This window comes from Euwallacea fornicatus, chromosome 11 (genome assembly GCF_040115645.1).
Source record: "Euwallacea fornicatus isolate EFF26 chromosome 11, ASM4011564v1, whole genome shotgun sequence".
NCBI lineage: Eukaryota > Metazoa > Arthropoda > Insecta > Coleoptera > Curculionidae > Euwallacea > Euwallacea fornicatus.
In genome coordinates this window covers 5107894-5128563 of record NC_089551.1, presented here as the reverse complement: position 1 = coordinate 5128563, position 20670 = coordinate 5107894, and the positions used below count along the sequence as shown (strand labels likewise).

The following is a 20670-nucleotide window of genomic DNA, read 5'->3' as shown; positions in this document are numbered from 1 at the left end:
ATGACGCTTTTGAGCTATCTTTTTAAACACCCTGAATGAAAAACTATGATTTAACTCTCTATCCAAAGGGCGGTGCAACAGCGCAAAATTTCTACTACATACAAGGCCATTTGCGAATTATTGGACAATACGTTAATGACTGCAACTGCCATTTTTTTGAAAAATTAAAAATATCTTAAAAACCGTAAAATCCAGGTATAGAACATTATGCATGAAAAATACTCATAATTTTCCACAGAATCGAAAGTTGATATGATATACAGGATGTTCTACTTAAAAGAAGTTAGTTGACATTTATTTCCAGTATAACTAGAAGTGATGATTTTGTGAAAATATTTTTAATCCATGGATGACCTTCACTTTAGAATTACACCCAAATTCTAACATTTTTGGTCCTCGAATTAAGCTTAGTTCCGGTGTAAACACAAAACTACTTGATATTATAAAGACTTTATTTACTTGTTACCATATGCCTGTTTAAAAGAACACTCTTCATACAATAATAATTCTATTTTATAATAAAATACATACAAGTCTATGGCTATCATGATCTACACGCTATCGTTGCAATATATTTGTACAAACTAAATTGATCGTATACGTTATAAAGAGCACATTCACGTTAAACGAATGTATACTTTTTCATACCTCTAACCAATATGGTAGGTATAAATGAATACGTATACAACAGTGTTATAGAGTAAATCTACCTCGAAATCCTCGAAACGAATGCACAGCAAGTCTTTTAGTAATGGTATTTATTAGGGCATTGAAGTTTTAAAACATCAAGTTGCAAAATTTATATTTTGTGTAAAATACACTAATAAATATTTATAAATGGGTCATAGCAGATAGAAGTAGATGAATAACAAATGCTACTCAGTATAGCCCGACTAACTTACTACACAGACTTCAATAAAATTTGAGTTATTATTATTATATTTTTATACATTTAAGAACAAGACATTCTATTCAGTTTTATTGACAATCACCATTTAAATATTTACACGTATATACACACCATTTTTATGTTATAAATAATATTTATACTAGGTGTTGATTGCTAACGAGAAATTAACTTTTCGTGATTTTTATTTTTGATTGAGTTTGAGAATTACGCAGAAAATAGTTCGTAAAAAAATACGTACCCGAAAATATAGAATCAATACAGCAAACCAAGAACTAGATTAAGTTAACTGATTTATCTACTTATAATTTTTTATTATTATTTATTTTCCTAGTAAAGTATACAGCATCTTTCTACAGAGTCGGAACAGTCAAATCTGTTAAACCTATTTAAAGAAAAGTTTTATTTTGCATCCAGGACCTTCTTGGCTTGTGCTTCCATAGCTAAGTTTGTACAGCGAGAGCCCAGAAAATGGTCACTTCAAACCTTTTTCTGTCCTAAAATTTTAATTATATTTTGAGAAAAAAACATCAATATCTATTCTAGTTCCCTTCAGAAAATGAGGTTGATTTGTGTAAACAACGGTGGAAATTCGATTTTTATATGACTTAAGTTAAGAAAACCCCCAAATATATATTTTTTCGGTTAACTGGTTTAACAGATACTTTATCGTTACGGGTTTTTTGACAAAGCTTGTATATCCAAAATCGATTGATTTCCTCTGCATTTATATCACTTTTTACTTCACACATTTACAGTCATTTCTGTACTTGGTTTGTGTATTAATTGTGTAAAGTATTCCTATATAAATATTTTTGAGTTTATGCGATTAATTTTTGGATTATTTCTCCATCTCTCTTTATCGTTCACAGTCCGCTTTTTTTCAATACAACATTCATACAGTAAGCCAAAACTGTTTTAAAGCATTTTTGACTAGAAATGTTCTGATACACTTCTTATTTATGCACAGGTTGGTCCACGTAAAATGATCCACTACCTTATTTGAGAAACTGTAAGGTCTGGAAAAAGAAGTTTAATATAAAATGTATTCAGTTTTTCATGAATGTGATTTTCTTAATTTTTTCGAATTGCAAGGTGGTTATGAAAACCGTGGCCTGACAAAAATACATTTTTAAAAGGAATACCTTAATAGTTTTTTAAGGATATTAATTCTGATTGTAATTATAAGTGATTTTTGTTATTACAAAATATGTAAAATTTTTTGAAATTTTTAAGTTCATTAAATTAAAAAAAAAAAGATTTAGTTGAATCGTTTGACCTTTGTTAAAAAAAAACAGTGATTCTACTAAAGTATACTTTCAATTTTCGGAAAATGTTATGCCGGATGTGAAAAGTTTGGATATTTTCATCGCACTCCGTATAAAATTCGTCGAAAATTAAAAGTGTTGTCTAGTAGAATCACCTTTTGTTTTTAACAGGACGAGTTTTCAAAATATTAATTTGTTACTTTAGAAATTTATTGAGAATTTTCAGAAGCTTATTTTTCCTTCGATCTTTAAGCTAAATTAAATCCAAAACTGCTAAAAAAAATTAATATTTTGTAATAACAAAAAATTGTTATAATTATCAGCAGAATTAGTATCCAGTCAGGGTATTTTATTGTAAAAATGTGTTTTTGTCATGCCGCAACTTCCTGAACCAATTTGTAACATCCAAAATATTAAAAACTAAAAATTCATGAAAAACGGAATTACTTTTATAAGATTTTTTTTCAATAGCTTACGATTTTAAAGATAAGGTGGTGAACTATCACGTGGATCACTCTGCATGTGTCTCATTGTTAAAGATAGGGATTCGTCATAGTACTTCGAAAACTAGGTACATATATTCCTAGAATTCAGAAATTTTTTATCATCAGAAGTATACCACGTCTCCCTGAAGGATGGTTCACGTTAGTTAAAACTTCCTTAAAATATCAATTTATGTAAACAATGATAAAATGCATTATTTTGTGCAATGCGCGACCGAAGGACAAGCAAATCGACTTTTCGACATATGCGACGAGGTACATCGAATTTAATTCTGCTGCACAATTAGCAGGGCAGAAGAAAGGGCCGGAAATTATCATTTATTTAATTTGCACCTTGCATCACTCCAGTAACCACTTTTGTTACTGTTCCTCTTTGTGAACTAGATTCATAAATGAAAGTACCTGTTTCATTATGTCACTTGTTACGAAATGACACCCGTTTAGTCATCGACTTTGATTAATAAAACTATTCACTTTTACATTAAATCCTCCTAAACGCGCAATTCCCCAATTTACTAAATCAACCTGATATATTTTTTAGTTTACACTTACTGAGGTCCCTTTTAAGCAATTCTCCATGTTAAGCTGTAAAAAGTAAAATAATGTTATCGTGGGATGGTGTGGTGAGTGAGGGTCCTTTCATGGCAAATGGCAAGTGAAATCTGTAGCGCCACCTTCTCTTAAGCAGTAACATTAATGGCGGCATTGATTAGAATTTACTGAAATCGAGTAAGTGTAACTTACCGATATCTACCGCGTTTAGTCTGCAATTGCTGCGGCGATGTTTAGATGGCAGCACATATTTCCCCTTTTCCACTTTTAAATATAAGTTAGCGCGAAAATTTCACCACGTCTTAATCATTTGAAAAGTTACAAAAAAAAGTGTCTAAAGGGGCACTCGGTAATATACAGTTTAAGTTTTTTTTGTTTTGATTAATTTTGAAAACATTGAGGAGAAGCGACTTTCTTAGGCAAATTTATGTTTTTTCCTGGATTTATTTTATCAAATTATTAAAAAGTTATTGACACTTTATCATAATTTATCATCTCATCTTTTACGATGTGCTAACAGACACGAACGTTTGGTTATTCGATAACCCCCCTCGACTTGTCTTAAAAACACTTTCCTGAAGTTAGAATGAGTAAAAACCTGTTCGAATCAATAAAACTTCCCTCGTTGTTAGCAGATTCGCGGGTTTCGAAAAACAAATTGCTTTCATATGTTTCTTATGTTCCATGGAGAAATCTTTCGCCTCGTAATATAAAAAAATACTACAAAAAGGGAAATACAAATACCCCGGAAAAATCGATAGGACCAAATAGCAGTAATGCGATATTTTAGGTTTGAGAGAGTTTGGTCATATCCAGCCGAGAAACGATTTAAAATACTGATAATAAAATGAAGTGAATTTTGCGTTACTAACCATGCGTACTCAAAGAAAAAACATTATTTTAACGTTTTTCCCCAAAATGTGCTTAGTGGGTGGTTATTGAAGTATTGAGGTATGCCTGCGTTGTATGTGTAAGTAGTAGGACCTATTTATAATTTGTTTATATTAATACGTACGCAGCTTGCCTGAAGTACGCTCTGCTCAAGCTTCAAAACAGTTATTGCGGTAAGAAGCAAGATTTATTGTCAAACATTTTGTTTATTCTTTGTGCTAAGCTAGGCTTCAATCTATAGTTAAAACACCATAAAAATTAGTGGGTACTAAAAAACTGGCGTAGATACTGGCGACTGCTGCATTGATTCTGAGGTTCCATACACTGAAACTATTTGCTGACGAACGCGGTTTTCACATATAACACCTACAATATTCACAACATACCATCGTTATCTTCGAAACAATATACAAACATTAACAACAAATAGAAAACTACGTCACGAATTACTTCTCACATAACACCTTGTCTTGCTAGACAAGAGCGACGGTACCTCCTAAAGCTCAACGCCAGTAGAACCTGATGCGGGAGTTTCAAGCTTGAATATCCTGTGCCTCTGTATTATTAAATATTATCAGTTTACCATTTAAAAAATCCTTTAGTACTAAAATTTAATAAACGGATGCATTATTGTGTGTGTCATAGTTGATTTGTAGGTAAGAAGGGATAGTAGCATTAAGTTCCGAAGCTCGACGTCGAAGCGCAGCGATGCTGTGGCCACGCCATACATCCTCATCTTGCTCCCCTCCGCTGGGGGAGGTGCCTGATGACACCGGTGGAGTGACGGCGTTCGAACACGGCGGCATCTGTGGGGGTGGAGAACCGTCGCCCCCTCCTCCGCCTCCTGCAGTTCCCCCGCTGCTGCCGCCTCCGTTATTACAGTACGTCATCATGCTATCACCTGCAATGCATAAATCAATTCTGTAAACAAAATTTTAGATGTTCTTTCGGTAAAAATAAGTAGATGAGTACGGACACTATTGGATGTAGGTGCAGTGCGTTTTCCAGCGCAAGATTTTACTTATGAGACTTTTAACCACGCGTCAGGCGCTCTTTTGTTAGAACTGTGGCTGCGAAACTTACTGGAAGCAATACGGGAAGTCCTCAGTCCAAAAGAAAATCATTTTCCTCGTGTATATATTTTTACAGCGTCCCAGGATCGGTGGGGCAAAAGACTAAGTTCTGAAGGGTAAAAAATAGAGCGATTCGGCAGAGCTCGGTTCGCACAAAAGTTGCTCGTTTTCATTCTACTGGGTGCCATTGCAACTTTGTTTTTTAAATCTCCAAAGTGAGAATACAGGGTGTTTCAGAGCTATGGGATCTAACTCCTAGGAATTATTCAGTGCAACTATAGCCGACATTCGAGTGTAAGGACTCATGTCCGCAAATGTCCCTGAGGCGTTATGATCTTGTGATGCTTTAAGACAGTTACAGTCGCGAAATTAATTATTCGTCCACCAGAGTTATTTTCTAAAAATAGATTGTTACACACACTAAGTGTTGCGCTTGACTGAAAATTAGCTTAGGTGCAATTAAACTTTTCAATTTTTCTTAAATTAGCAACGAAATAATTTTCAATAATTATAAAAATTGCTTGAAAACAACGGTTTTAAAATCTAAACCGAACAAAATTATTCGTCCACTTAAATTTTGATGAGAAATGTCTTAATTTAACATTTTGTAGATAATGCTTTCGATTTTCAAATTTTCCTCAGCCCTTTAGGCATTGATTCAACAAGCTTTTTTTATAAAATTAATGTCTATTTTGACCAATTCCTCTTGACACTAAGATTTCAATCGTTCCTTACTGAACATTTGACGTTTCTTTACCTTTTCTTTCAATTTTGGTCATAAATATTCAATAAGGTTTATGTCTGGTGACTGAGGCGGCATTTTCAATGCTTTTAGTTTATTATAGAATACCCATTTTTTAACAATATGCGCTGTATGCTTAAGGTCATTTTCTTTTTATAAAACATATTTATTTAAAATTACCATATTATTTGCACTGTCTTGTAAAGTGTTCTTAAGAATGTCTGTCAGCTTTGCCTACTTAGGAGACAAAGCTGTCCATAATTCTATCAATAAAATGACGTCGACCCATACCATACCAAGACATGTGACATTCCCAAATGAGAACTGAATCACCTCCATGTGTTACCGTTCGACTTAAATGTTTTAGTTTATACGCCTCCTCTTGTTTTCTCTATATTAAAACTTTTTTTGATTTTCCAAATAATTAAATTTTAGTTTCATCCTTGAAAATAACGTTTTTGCAAAATTCAATGATCCTTATTAAAATATTGTTGAGCAAAGTCAAGACGCTTCTTTCTATTCACTTTACTAACAAATAGTTCCTTCTTAGCTACTCATGCCCTCAAACCGTTCTTGTTCAACAATTTTGTTATTGTAGTAAAATGTACAACTTTTCCATGATCACTTTTAACACTTTTTGCCAAATCTGTTGCAGTAATATTTGGATTGATATACACTTCCCTGATAATTTCCCGTTTCATGCGTTCGTTAAAGAGAGATTTTCTTTCTCTTGGCAATATTTGGGCTGTTCTTGTTTTATATTTTTTATGATGGACTGATCTGTTGATCTGCTCCTTCCAACAATTTTGGCTATTGTCCGTTGGGATTGCCCTTGGGTATTTAATTTCCTAATCAACCCATCTATGTAAGAAGAAACTTAAGTAAATTTACAGCCCATTTTCATAAGGAACTTGCACTAACCAGCATGTTTATGAAAACAGTCAAGAATAATCTGATATTCTAAATAGTACGTTTAAATTATCTTGAAGAATTTCAAAAAAAAGTAAAGAGTAAATGTTTTGTTGCTTCTGCATAGTGGACGAATAATTTTTCTCGTCTTAGACTTTGAAGTCATTATTATTTTTGAGCAACTTTTATAATTATTGAGAATTATTTCACCGCTAATTTAATAAAAACTGAATAGTTTAATTCCATATAGGCTCATTTTCAGTCTAGCGCAACATTTAGTGTGTGCTATAAAGGATTTTTAGTGAATAACTCTGGAATAATTAATCTCACGACTATATGTGCAAAATTATGTTTTACCGAGTTTTCGTACGTTTCACTTTAATTTTTTGGTACACAATTACCATACAGAAATTACTGAAATTTTCGGCTTTAAACTTGAACACCTGTTAAGCACTTTTTGCTAAATGTTTGACTTAGCCAAGACTGATAACAGGAATTCTTGATCGTTAGTCTGAAACATTCACTCATAAATTTTGCAATATTTAAAAAGTTCGCGAAATAATCGGTCTTTATGGAGGTGCACCAACCAACGACTGGCGCAAATAGTGAGTCTCATTTAAAATCGTGCACTCTATCGGTATAAGAACTCTAATGGATTAAAGCAATAAAATGCGAAATACCTTTAACTTTTTTATTACTAGATTTCAGATAAATCTCTAATTAAACAACTCTATGAATATTTTATGAAGCAAAATTAGGGAAATTCAAAAATTGAATATTTCATGAACTTGTGTCAAAAAATAATCGCACTGAAAATCGTGTACTGTAGAACATTAAAAATTGGTAATTTTTGTCATTTAATATTTGCATTAATATTTTATTGGGCAACCCTTATTACTTTCAACAGATTTTACCCTATTAGGTATCGACCTAACAAATTTCTTTGTAAAGCTTGTATCAATTTTAGCCCTCTCTTCTTCTAGAGCTTTCTTCAAGTTATTTCTATTGGCATTCTAAATTTTTGCGAACTTGGCGATCCAGTTCATTCCATACATTTTCTATGACGTTTGAGTCGGGAGACTGTGGATGTGCTTTTATGGCATGTAAGAAATTATATAACCACCACTCTTTAACAATATAAGCACTGTGCTTCGGGTCTTGATAAAAGTGAAATGTTTCTGGTATTCCTAATTTTTCAGCACTTAGTTTTAAATTTTGTTTCAAAATGTTCGAGTGCTCGAATTCATCAATATTTCCCTCTATAAAACGGAGTTTGCCAACATCTGAAGCACCTATATAACTCTTAACCAATGGCGATCAGCCCTCATATTTGACCGTTGAGCGAAGATATTTCTTTTTCAACTTTTCCTTGATCTTTCTCCATACCATAACTTTATCATCCGATCCAAATACTTTAAATTTGTTTTCGTCGGTAAAGATGAAGTGTTTCCAAAACTCATAGTCTTTATGCGTATACTTTTTAACGAATTCTAAACGTAGCTTTCGATTTTTCTCACAAAAATAAGGCTTCTTTCTTACTATTCGGCCATTATAGCCATTTTTTCGTAAAGCTCTGCAAAGAGTTTTCGCACTTATCTCATTGTTTAAATTAATTTCAATATTAGTTGCAAATTTAGGGGCACTAATTTTTGGATTATATTTAACTTATCTCAATATTCAACGCTCATCTTGCGCTGGTAACTTCTTTTTATGGCTGACTCGGGACGTATCGGATCTGCGATTAAACTTTTCATACTGTTCTATTATTAACTAACTAGTAGTATTGTTCTTGTTAAGTATGTCGGCAATTTTTCTTTGACTTTTTCCTTGATTATAATGAAAAATTACAAGCTTTTTCGATGGTCGTTTGCTCTTTTCCACTCATTATTTAGAATTTTTGAACAAATTTTGAACAACATTTTCAACAATTGGCACGTAATAACCTAATCTAATTAAATCTGTAAGTACAACCAAACTATCCATAACTTAATCACCGAACAGATCAACTGCAGGATTTTGACTGAGAGTTAACAACAGCGAGCGGTAACATGTGTTTTTATATCTATGGTATTATAACTCGATAATTATCTATTTAATTAATATTATTAAAAACACAATAAAAAAATTATCAATAGTTATGAAAATAAGCATTGTTAATTTAAAAGTTTACGATTTCAATAAAAATGCATATAATATAAATAAGTGCGCTATTTTGAATGTGACTCACTGTATGAATCTGGCACATGAAGCAACAAATTACAAAGCAAAAGTTACTACACGCTTTGATCAAAGACGCTATCCTGAAAGCGAACGTCCTGTATATAAAAATTTATTGTAAATCATCGACGACCGAATAAGATTGGCAGTTTGAAAGCTTACATGCACGATACTGATACAGAAAGAACAATAACAACGGTCTGCTTTGAGAACGCGTCTTTACAGAGTTGAAGATGAACCTTCGTCTAGTACTCGTCAACTTGCACAGGGTATGAGTGCAACTCAGGTTTCTGTTGGGCGAAGAAGACAAGGGCAACAACTTTATTCATACCATTTACAAAAAGTCCAAGGTTTGCATCCAGGTGATTATCACCTCAAAGTCCAGTTTTCTCACTAGCAGATGTTTTCTACAAGACGTCCTGCCGGAAATTCTTAAAAACGTCCCATTAACGTTCGGGAGCAAACGTGATTGCAACATGATGGTGCCCCTGTACACTTTTCTCTTGAAGCCCGTGAGATTTGGATCGTCAATTCGGACAATTTTGGATCGGCAGAGGTGGTGCAATTCTGCGGCCTCCTAAATCACCCGATCCGACACATTCAGATTTCTTTCTATGGGGACATGTAAAGTCGCTTGTCTTTGAAACGCTAGTGGAAACAGAACACGTGATTGCACAAATCACTACGGCATTTGAAGTCATTTAAAACAATGATCAAATTTTTAGCCAAGTCTACAGAAACCATGTGCGTCGTTTAAACAGGTGTGATGAAGTTCAAGGATGACATTTTGAAAAATTACTGTAGTGTTAGTTTGTACAAACAAATTATAATAACACGTACTAAAACTCGATAAAACACATTTTTGTCTTAAACATTATAAGGCTTTAGCATCTTAGGGGGAAATTTGCGGACACAGGTTTTTGTACTCAGGCGTTTTCTAATGGTGCATTCAAGAATTTCTAGAAATTTGATCCCATAGTTCTGAAACACACTGTATATCTTACAGTATTTTATTCACATACTTGACACTGCTTATACGGGGGTTTTTGACCCGACACATTAATTTAAAATCCCTGATCCAAATATCCAGTTCCAAACTAGTCGGTAGCCACTTATGTTATATCGAGGTACAAAAATTCGACTTAATTTTTATGCCAATCCTAGTAGATCTAATATGTTTAAGAATTCTGATATTCTCGGTTTTATTATATCAGAAAGGTAGTCCGCAAATAAACTCAAATCTCTAACCGTTTTCTAGATATTTTCGTCAATGGACTGTTAAGGATTTCTGAGTACCATCAATTCCTCGGCTACTTGCATTACGACTTAGCTCATGAGATGTAATAACCGACAAACAGCTTGTTTTATTAATGCGATAAGTAAATCGTGTTATACTTTCACGACTGCCTCGACATAATGAATCCACTAATATTGATATGGGAAATATGGTTTGTGCTTATAAGCAAACAAATTTTAGAAATCGCCATGCTGTTGAAAGATATCTGGAGCTTCATCTAATAATGAAGAACCAGATCATTAAACTTTCAAACGATTTTACGACACATTTCGCGAGAGTGGTTCATTTCGTTCAAAACCATTCAACCAGACCAATTTTTTGCCTTGTGGGACAGGGAATTTTCGAATATTGGAAGATCCCAAAGTAGCATCAAACGTGTACCTGAGGCGACAGAGATCAGCAAATGATGTAATTCTAGACTTCTACGGAAGCTGTTTTTATACAATTTTACGCTTCTTCGAACTTTGATGTCAAGGGATTATCAACCCAGGACACAGGAAATCCTCATTTAATGAGAGAATGTGGCTTTCAATGTGTGTCGCACAAATTTTCAATTAATCTCTGCTATAGGATTTTAGACGATATGATTTTGAGGTCAGTTGAATTTCCGGCAAACTTTAATGAGGAATGGTACTTAAGCTTCTTGAGAAATTACTTACCTCGAGTTTTGGAGGCTGTTCCTCTAGCCTTAAGACAATGTTTATAATTTATGCAAGATCATATTCCTGCTCAGTACCCCATACATGTAAGCAAGTTCGTGAACACGAATTTGCCACACCGACGAATTGTTCGGGGTAATGAATATCTACGGCCTCCGGGAAGTCCCGACTTAAACCCAATAGATTTTTTTTGGTACTTTTTTAGTCATGAATATATAAATCGTACTTACCAGCAGAGGAAAGTTATGGGATAATATAAAAGATGTAAATACGATTAGAAGGAATAACCAATCTCTATTTCAGCATAAATAATAATTTTTCTCCTGTGAGTTACCTATTCCTGATATTAGTACTGAACTCTTTGATTTTTGTCCAGGTTTCTCTACCCATCATCATATAATATGATTTATGCCCATTGTACAAGAGGAATAATTATTTGACGAATAAGTTTATTCCTGAAGGAGGTTAATAATCGAGGCTATTTTGACAATCGATAAGGAAGGCTTTATTAATACTTTATTGAAATAAATTTTGAAAGTAAGGTGCGTTCCTATTTTAAGTATAAAAGACGCTTTGCTTGCGTTTTGACCATACTACATGTGTACTTCAGTCCCAAATTCAAAATCCCTATATAAAATATTAAAACCTTCGCAAGTGCCAGAAATTTTCGATATGTTCCTATTGATGTAACGAGCCATGGTCGAAATCAAACCGATCCCCGTTCGTTTAAAGTTATGCATTAATGAAAAATCATAAATTAACGCTGGTCATTAATGCATGATTTTGTATAATAAAAGTAAGTCGGTAATACTCAGCGGACGGAAATTTATTAACCGCCAATATGTATCCTGTAGGTACTTTAATTTCTTTAGTACATTGTATAATGGTGATTGTTGATTCTGTAGATGATTTTATAGATGTGTCAGACACCACAAATACCTTTAGCAACTTGTAGCATTTCGCATATCACACATCGTTAGGCCAAAGAACAGACAAAGATTCCAGTCTATAGATTCTCATTAACAGAAACCGGTTGTAAGGATTTGAATTTTAACACTTCAGGTCAGAAGTAACAAGCTTATGTATTATTTCACAGATATGGGAGGCTGGGTAGGGTACATAAAACGAGTAATTAGCAGTGATTAGACACAACTGCGTGGTTCGCTACTGAAATACACCAACCTCATGGGCTCTAATTGGTACTACAAACTGATTTTACCATTAACCTGTTTGCTATGATCTTATTTTTATGTATACATAGACTCGCTTGACCAACACAGTTTACCTACAATCACGCATTCAAAAACTTGTTGTAGAGCACGACTTTCTACAGGGAGTCTACTTACGAGGATAGTCCTAGAAGTACCCGGCCTAACACTTAAGGAAAAGAAAAATAGAAAATATAACATTCCTTTTCAACATAGTCTCGTTTGAGATTGACATATTTTTCCCAGCGATATTCTATATCCTGTTTATAGTAAGAGGCATCGAATGTTTCAAAATGGACATCAATCTAGGACCTTCATTAGTGACAAATTTCATTCTACCGAGCCATTTTTTCAAGTTTGGAAATAGAAAATAATCTGAGGGCGCTAAATCTGGCGAATAGGGTGGGTGAGGAAACAAGTGTGAACTGGCACGTTGTCTTGATGAAACAAGACTTTCTTTTTCGCACATCTGGTCGTGTTTTCCTAATTTCATTACTCAAACGCTGCAATAAATCGATGTAATATTCTGAATTTCTTGTGTTTACTTTGGGAAGATAATCAACAAAAGTTATCCAACGTGAGTCGCGAAGAAATGACGTTATCACCTCATTAGATCAACCACAGTGTAGTTCGTCTTGACAGCTCGTGCGACCGCGTTTATACCCTGCCACCCCATATTTCGTAGTTATTAACGAATGGTCAAATTCTTCCGGAGTAGAATCTAGCTCCGTCTTCATGGTGGATGGGCTAAGACCTTTCAAACGAAAGTATTGAATCACGAACTGATGGGCAGTTTTTCCTATGTTCATAAAATCTCTAAAAGCTTTCATTAAAAAAGCTTCCAAAACACACAGAAAAACCTTAGACATTTGCTTTTTAAGGTTAGTTCCGGTTAGTTCAGGTTAGTTCACGTCGAATACTTCTGAGGCTATCCTCGTAGAATACACGGTCTCTTTTTTACTATACCAAGCAGTGCATTTCGTGAAACAGTTTACTTAAAATGGCAAACATACACTTACCTAAAGAATTAAGTCCATAATGAGCTTGGTATACAGTGCTGGCTGTTGAACTTATAGGCAAAGTTGAACCTAAACTAGTGGTTTGATTAAGCTGCCCTAAGGTTTGGCCGAAGCTGCCCATGGCGACTGTCCCTTGGCCAAGTTGGGATAGACCTAAGATCATTTGCAATCTGGTCAATGAATATATCGGTCATTGTTACAGACTTATGAATTTCATAAGCCTGTGACAATATATAGTATTAATATATGATATGATCAACAATAGTGTTTTTTAAAATCAGTTACGTTATCAGGAGTCATGTAATAAGTGCAACGAACATTATCGATAAATCTTAGGAAGTTTGCACGAATGCAAATTATGTTCAGTGTTTTTTTCAGTTTGAATTGTCCTGGTGCAAAGTTGTGAAAAATTACAATTCCATTTTCGTTTCATGAATTGTATTTGGAAAGCGAATTTCGTGGATTACATCGTCGAAGAATACGGCCGCCTATTGAAAAATTCCCATTTGTTCACCTTACCAGGAAACCGAGGAATCTGTGAATGTCATCACTGGATTGAAAAATGGTTTTCCTACGAGCGTATCGCACAGTGGGTTTAACGCACACGTTTGCAAGCCGAAAGCAACACGTTACCGTACATGTGCGAGCAAAAGTTTTCCCGCATTTAGATTCATATGCCACGCGTCCTTAACGCACTTCATTGCTGACGCGAACGAAAATCAGCGTGCGATATAGTGTCACTTTCCACACTTGTTAGGTGAGTAATTAATTAGTTCACGTTAGGGCACGAATTCAAGTTTGGTAACTGAGGAGCAAAGGGACGAATTGGCAATGGATGCGCCAAGAGCCCTGCGAAGGATTATCTTACATTATTCTATTGAAATCGAAAATTTCTGAAAAATAATTTTTACTGGAGGAAAATATTGTCAAAAATTAAGTTGACGTCGCTGCGAAAAATTAGTTGTGGTTTCTGGATCTCAGTTTTATAAATTTGTAGATTCCTCATTCGTAAAATGGTCATAACCGTATAGAACTTAAAAAATGATAATACATATAAACAATCGCTACTTTAAGAATTTGAATTATTCTTAGGGAATTCTAGTAAATTCACTACATTCCGAATTCTCGTCAGGTATGAACGTTTTATAGTTAATAAAAGCTACTAAATCATTTAGTTAGGTATGCCTATTTACGGATTAATTAGTACTGTTAAAATAAAGATTCTAATTGGGAATTATTGTCCTATTATCGTGGTGTTCTTTACTAATGAATTGGAAATTTATCTATTTAGCGTGGTACTCGACGTACGTTGTATGTACTATTCAATTTTCATTCAAAATCGAAATCGAAAGTGGTGAATTTACACTTGAATAAGTTTAGAATTATTTTATTGCTTTAACGACCTGTGGTCACGTTAATTATTGTTTATACCCACACAATATTGTAATTTTTCTATAAATATAAATATTTGGTGTTTTCTTGTTAAAGCTCTGCAGATCACACGTATAAGTGGATCATAAAATAAAATAGAAGTCTGTACCTGTTGCCATTCCTGCAACACCCCACGTGGAGTCTGACGTCCTGAACATCGAGGTACCACAAAGATTCTCGCCCATTGCACCGAACGGTGGCAGACCATGGGATGGAAGGAGAGCTCCTGGTGTTCTGAAAACGTTGGTGGTCTTCTTCCTCTTTTTCCATTTGGCACGCCTGTTTTGGAACCAGACCTGTTGGGAAAAAACGACCAATTCTACTAGTTTTATCGGAAAAAATGGGTATAATAGTGGAGTATGTTACCAGAAAAAAAAGGGGGCGCTGAGCATAAATAGTGAAAGCCGCAGGCCAGCTCCGCTGCGGCCAGCTGGTGAGTGAAGCACCGCAAACTCATTTTACCCCCTTTTTGTAAATGAATTATTGATGAATCTGAATTATGCATATGCATTCTCGATGGAATTATTACTAAGAGTTTTTCAATGGTTAGAGCTAAAGAGTTATTACTCTCCTAGATGCAGGCACGTCGATTCTAAGGACACTGTCAGAAACAACCATTATATTTGCCATTTTTAGTTTATATCATAACAAAGGAAAATATTTCTTAATTGCTTATTTTGTCTCTCTCTTTCTTTCTCTTTCTTTCTCTCTCTTTCTCTCTTTTTATCTCTCTATTTCTCCCTATTTTTACATTTCGATATATTTCTGTTTATTGATACGTTTGCGTAAAACTTGGTTCCATAAGAATACAACAATAAGCTGAAACGATCTTTGCATCATTTTCTAGGGACCATGGTGATGAAACCGTAAAATCATAGAAAATATGTATATTTTAATAAACCAAAACCGCCGTGCGGTCATGACATGGACAACAATTCGTTACGTGTGCTTGAACACAAGGTCAACCTTGGACACATACAACCAACCAAGCACTGACAAGTACCACTTAGAATGATCACCAACCAACCAAGAATAATATAATAATAAAAATGACAGGTTAAATTAAGTAGAATGCTCAAAGACCAATCACTTTAAATCAACCTTTTGGAGTAATGAAATGAGTCACGAAGAAAATTGTTATTACTCATCAATTGAGACGAAGTATATTACGTATTCACAATTATTCACTTTATTTTAGTTATTTCCCGTTTATCTAAATTTTCCGTAAGTTTTCTAGATGGTGATGGAGTTGTTAGTGAAACGTTAACGAGGCTTTTCGCACGAGCTCTTAGTGAAGGGTGAATGTTAGGAGGATGGTCCCAGAAGTATCCGACCTAAAACTTAACGAAAACAAGTTGGAAAATATTACATTATGTCTCAACACAGTTTGGTCCGAGTTTGACAGACTTTTCCCAGCGATGTTCTATGTTTTGCTTGTAGTAAAATGCTTCGAATATTTAAAAATAAACATCAACGTCGGACCTTCATTATTCGCAAATCTCTTTCCACCCAGAAATGTTTTTTTCTGGAAATAGAAAATAATCCAAGGGGGCTAAATCTGGCGAAAAAGATGGGTGAGGAAAAGGGTTTTAAACCAAGTTGAATGATTTTGGTCATTGCGATTACGGAAGTGTGGACTGGTGAGTCCTCTTGATGAATAGTAGTTTCTTTTTCGCGAAATGCGGTCCCTTTTTCTTAATTCCCTCATTCAAGCACTGCGATAAATTTATAGACTGAAGAGACGTGGGTTGGAACAAATTCATTTAAAATTCAGCGATTCGTTATTTCGAATAACCCTCGGTCACGTTGATTTTTAATTTTTACTTCGTTTTTTTTTAATCGTAAAGTCATGTATACAGAATGGCCCAAAAATAAGTTGTCATCATCAACTGAATTTTTTCAAATGGAACCACCTATTATTTTATTTCATTTTTGAATTTTGCATCGACTTCTAAGTATATTTCATCTAACATATCCATTTCCTAAATTCAACAATTATTGAGAAATTTACGATTGTACATATCAATGACTAGACCGCATCAAGTGTAGAACTACAAAAAAATTAATTTAAAAAATTGAGTAACAAAGTAAATAAAATGTTAAAATTGTTGATCATTAACTTTTTGGCAATAGGCCAACCGGGCTTGGAATTTTCATAACACTTCAGTCAACGTTTGTGGTGGGATTTGTTGTGTTTCGGCTTTAATTCTGTTCTTCAATTCTTCAACATTTTGTAGTTTATTGAACTAGCCTTTGGATTTCAGATAAGTCCATAATTGAAAATCCAATGGGGTTAAATCTGGCGACCTAACTGGCTATTCGATAAAACCTCTCCTTCCAATCCATCTATTTGGGAAAATATTGTTAAGGTATTTTCGTACTGTTGGCGAATAGTGTGCAGCGCTCGGTCCTGTTGGAACCATATCGAATCTACTGGTATATTTGCGTTCTGACCATTTGAGTACAGTGAAGTCAAACTGAGTGTTACGTAATTTTGAAGCAAATAATTTTCTGAAATAAGCGTTCCTTCGATAAAAAGGGGGCCCACAATGGAGGTGCCCACAATTTCGGTTCATACGTTTATTTTCTGAGGGAATTGTGAATGACTTTCCATGCTCTAGTATGGGTTTGCTGGTGTCCAGTATCGAAAATTTAGCCTGTTTCGGCACCTTTCAAGCAAAATGTTACTTCGTCTGCAAAAACTATTTTACTTAAAAAGTGCGGGTCAACATTGCATCTATTCATCATTACTTCGCAGAATTGTAATCGGCGGTCGAGATCATCTTCAATAAGTTCCTGGACTGAGTGTACTTTGTATAGGCGCCATTTGTGCTTATGTAAATATTTTAGAGTAGCAGATTTACATACTGATTTGTCTGTAGCTACTTGTCGAGTTGATTTGTAAGGATTTTCTTGTAAATCGAGTACAACTTTCATGTGTGTGTTTTCCGGAACTGTACTATAGTTGGCTTCGTATTTTTCTTTTATATGGCCCAAGTCTTTAAACTTTTTTCTATCTTACTGACTACCGAACGTGTAATCGGCCTTTCCGGATATTTATTGTTAAACAATTCGCAAACTTCAGATTGTGCTCGGGTCCTGTCGCCGTATTTTACCAAAATCAAAATTTCTATTTGTTGCTTCTCTGTTAAAGGCACCATTCTTTCAAACTTTACAACTGCACTTGCCATTTACTTACTTGCAATAAAATTCTCACACAGTTTACATGTGACTGAACTGGACAAGCCAACAATCATAAATTTAATAAATAAACAATTGAATATATTGCTTGATTTACAAAAAAAACTCTCAAAAATCAAGTTGATAAGTGTTAATGGTCAATAATCTCAGTATTTAATTTAATTTTTTAATAAAATTTTTGAATAAATTTTTTCGTGGTTGTATAAGTTTTTCGAATTTGGAGTGATTTAACAGAAAAATCCCATTTCCCGGCTAGATGGGGAAAAATTAGTATGCATGTCAAGAGCTCAATTTATGAAAAAATATGAATGGTGAACACGGTATTTCGATATTTTTACAGTGTACAGCGCTAGAGAGTGTTTTCCAAATTTCAGCAATTTTTAGAATTTCTCATAACTTTTTTGTTGAGGACACTATTGAAATAAAACAAAAATACTTTTAAGGCACTTTTTAGATGTGATTCCAGTGGCGTGCTTAGTTTTTTGCTAGAGCGTACCGTTTTGTAAAAACTAAAATAACTTTTTTTTTTTAAATCACAGTCAAAAAATGTCAGTTTTAAACTATTTTCAATTATGTAAGTATATTTATAGTTATTTTCGAAAATAACTTAAGTATTAGACTTGTTGTGTTTATATTCAAGTTGGTTTTGGCATGTCCAAGTAACATTATTTATTTCATATGGTTTAATTTTTGCGACAAAGTTTTTAATTTTTATTGTTGATTTGGTGTCGGTCTTTCAAGTAAAAATGATAGATAACTATGAAAAATATGACATGATAAAGTGCTTCATATTGTCAAACGAAAACTCACGAACAGTCTGTAAATTATAATTCCATACCTACATTTGTGGACAAAAGTATGGAATATTTTAAATCCATCATATTTTTACATCGACATAGTTGACAATTAAAAAAAAAACATATTATACGAGAACCCAAGTATATATTTAACAATATTATAAACAAAAACAAATAAGTTTATTTCTACATATATAAAAAAAATAAAAGCAATAAATTATGCTAAACAAAAGAATGGAATAAATCGTAAAATCCATTATAATAAATACAAAACTTTTCATAAATGGAAATAGGAACCTTCAACTATTTTTCCTGCAGGACTTTTCACAACTCATCCCTATTGGGCACATTTATGTCTCAAATTTTTTCGTTTTAAGTGTTCCCAGAGATGTTCAATGGGAATGAGATCTGACGAGTGAGACGGTCATTCTAACACGGAGATGTTATTATCGTTCAGCAAATTTTTTACTAATCGGAATGAATGTTTATGATCGTCGTCCTGCTGGAAACGCCAAAGTAAAGGTATGACTTCATCAGCAAATGACAGCATGTGATTCTCAGGGATGGCTTTGTATTGAAACCGATCCATAATTCTCTCAATTTCGACCAATGGTCCAGCGCCGGATCGAGAAAAACATCTTCGTACCATTATGCTGCTACTACCATATTTCACTGTTGGTTTTTGATAGTTGGGATCAAAGCTAGTCCCCACAGGTGGACGAATACAACTTTTCCCATCAGAATTAAGAATATTAACTTTAGTTTTATCACTGAAAAGAACATTACTCAACTTTGAAGGTGACCAAAACAAATGTGCCTGAGAAAATTTAGTTCTGGCTCTTCTGTTCTTCTTAGAAATTAAGGGCTTCTTTACTCCAATCCATTCTACTAAAGCCATTATGCACAACCTACAACGTACAGTGCGATCGCTTATATTGATGTCACTATTGTTAGTGATTTCTTACTTTATAATCCTGGAAGACTTGTCAGGATCTGCAGATTATATTTTTTTAATCCGTAGGTCAGTAGTGGCAGTCGTTTTTCTTGGACGCTCAGATTTCAGACCATCTTCTACATCCCCATAAGTTCCAAATTTTCTTTAAATTTCAGAGACGGCACCTTCGCTGATTTTTAATCTCTTTGCAATGTTTTTTTAGTTGTAGTCATCATGTGACATTTGGACTATTGAATTTCGAAAATATTCCGAAAAATACTTCTTCTTTGGCATATTTTGTATAAAATCGTTACACAATTGGGCTGAATGACTGATAACACTTTCACAAACAGCAACACTACATAGTATTCCATGTTTTTGTCTAACAAAAAAATTGTTTTTAACAGTAACTTTTTTATAAACAACATTCCCAAATCAAATATTGTACGGTGATTTTGCGAACATACTTTTACCTTACCAACAAACTTTGAAGACGAAAGCAAAAATGATCACCAAGGAAATTTTGGTTCAAAAAATATCCCATACTTTTGTCCACAACTGTATCTCGAGCGACATTTACCAGATAGAAGACTGTTTAAACAATTGAAAAATAATTTACAAAATTATGGAAGCTTCAACAAGTATAGACCACAACACAACAATTTAAATGAAGATAACGAAATTGGAGAACTAAATGTAATTGGAGAAATTTTAGAACATACAAACATATCGCTTATTTTTGAAAATAATTATAGTTGAAAATGGTTTAAAGTGGACATTTTTTTTTAAATCGTAGCAGACAGTGATTTTCATATACAATGAAAAAGTTATGTTGGTTCTTGACAAAACGGTGCGTTGTTACTGTTAATAAACCTAATAATGTCATTGGAGTCACATAAAAGAAATGTCTTTAGAGTGTTTTTGTTTTACTTCAATATACATCCTATAATCCTAAAGAAAAGAGTTATGAGAAGGTTTTAAAATGGCTGAAATTTGAAAAACGCCCCCTAGCGCCGTGAACTGTAGAAATATTGAAATATGGCTCTCGCCATTAATAGGTTC

General features: G+C 33.9%; 1 protein-coding gene across 3 annotated transcripts in view; it reads right to left on the bottom strand.

The window, feature by feature from the left end:
• Window positions 1-464: 464 nt before the first annotated feature.
• Window positions 465-20670, bottom strand: part of LOC136342282 (homeobox protein orthopedia-like) — a 77658-nt gene continuing 57452 nt past the window's right edge. For 2 of the 3 annotated variants that reach the window (XM_066287939.1, XM_066287938.1), the window contains exons 3-5: window positions 14786-14972; window positions 13246-13398; window positions 465-5022 (exon numbers count right to left, since the gene is read on the bottom strand). In XM_066287939.1, coding sequence (XP_066144036.1) covers window positions 4733-5022; window positions 13246-13398; window positions 14786-14972 — 630 coding nt within the window. In that variant the 3' untranslated portion in view covers window positions 465-4732. The remainder of the gene's footprint in view (window positions 5023-13245; window positions 13399-14785; window positions 14973-20670) is intronic. The other variant, XR_010732618.1, reaches the window with a different exon arrangement.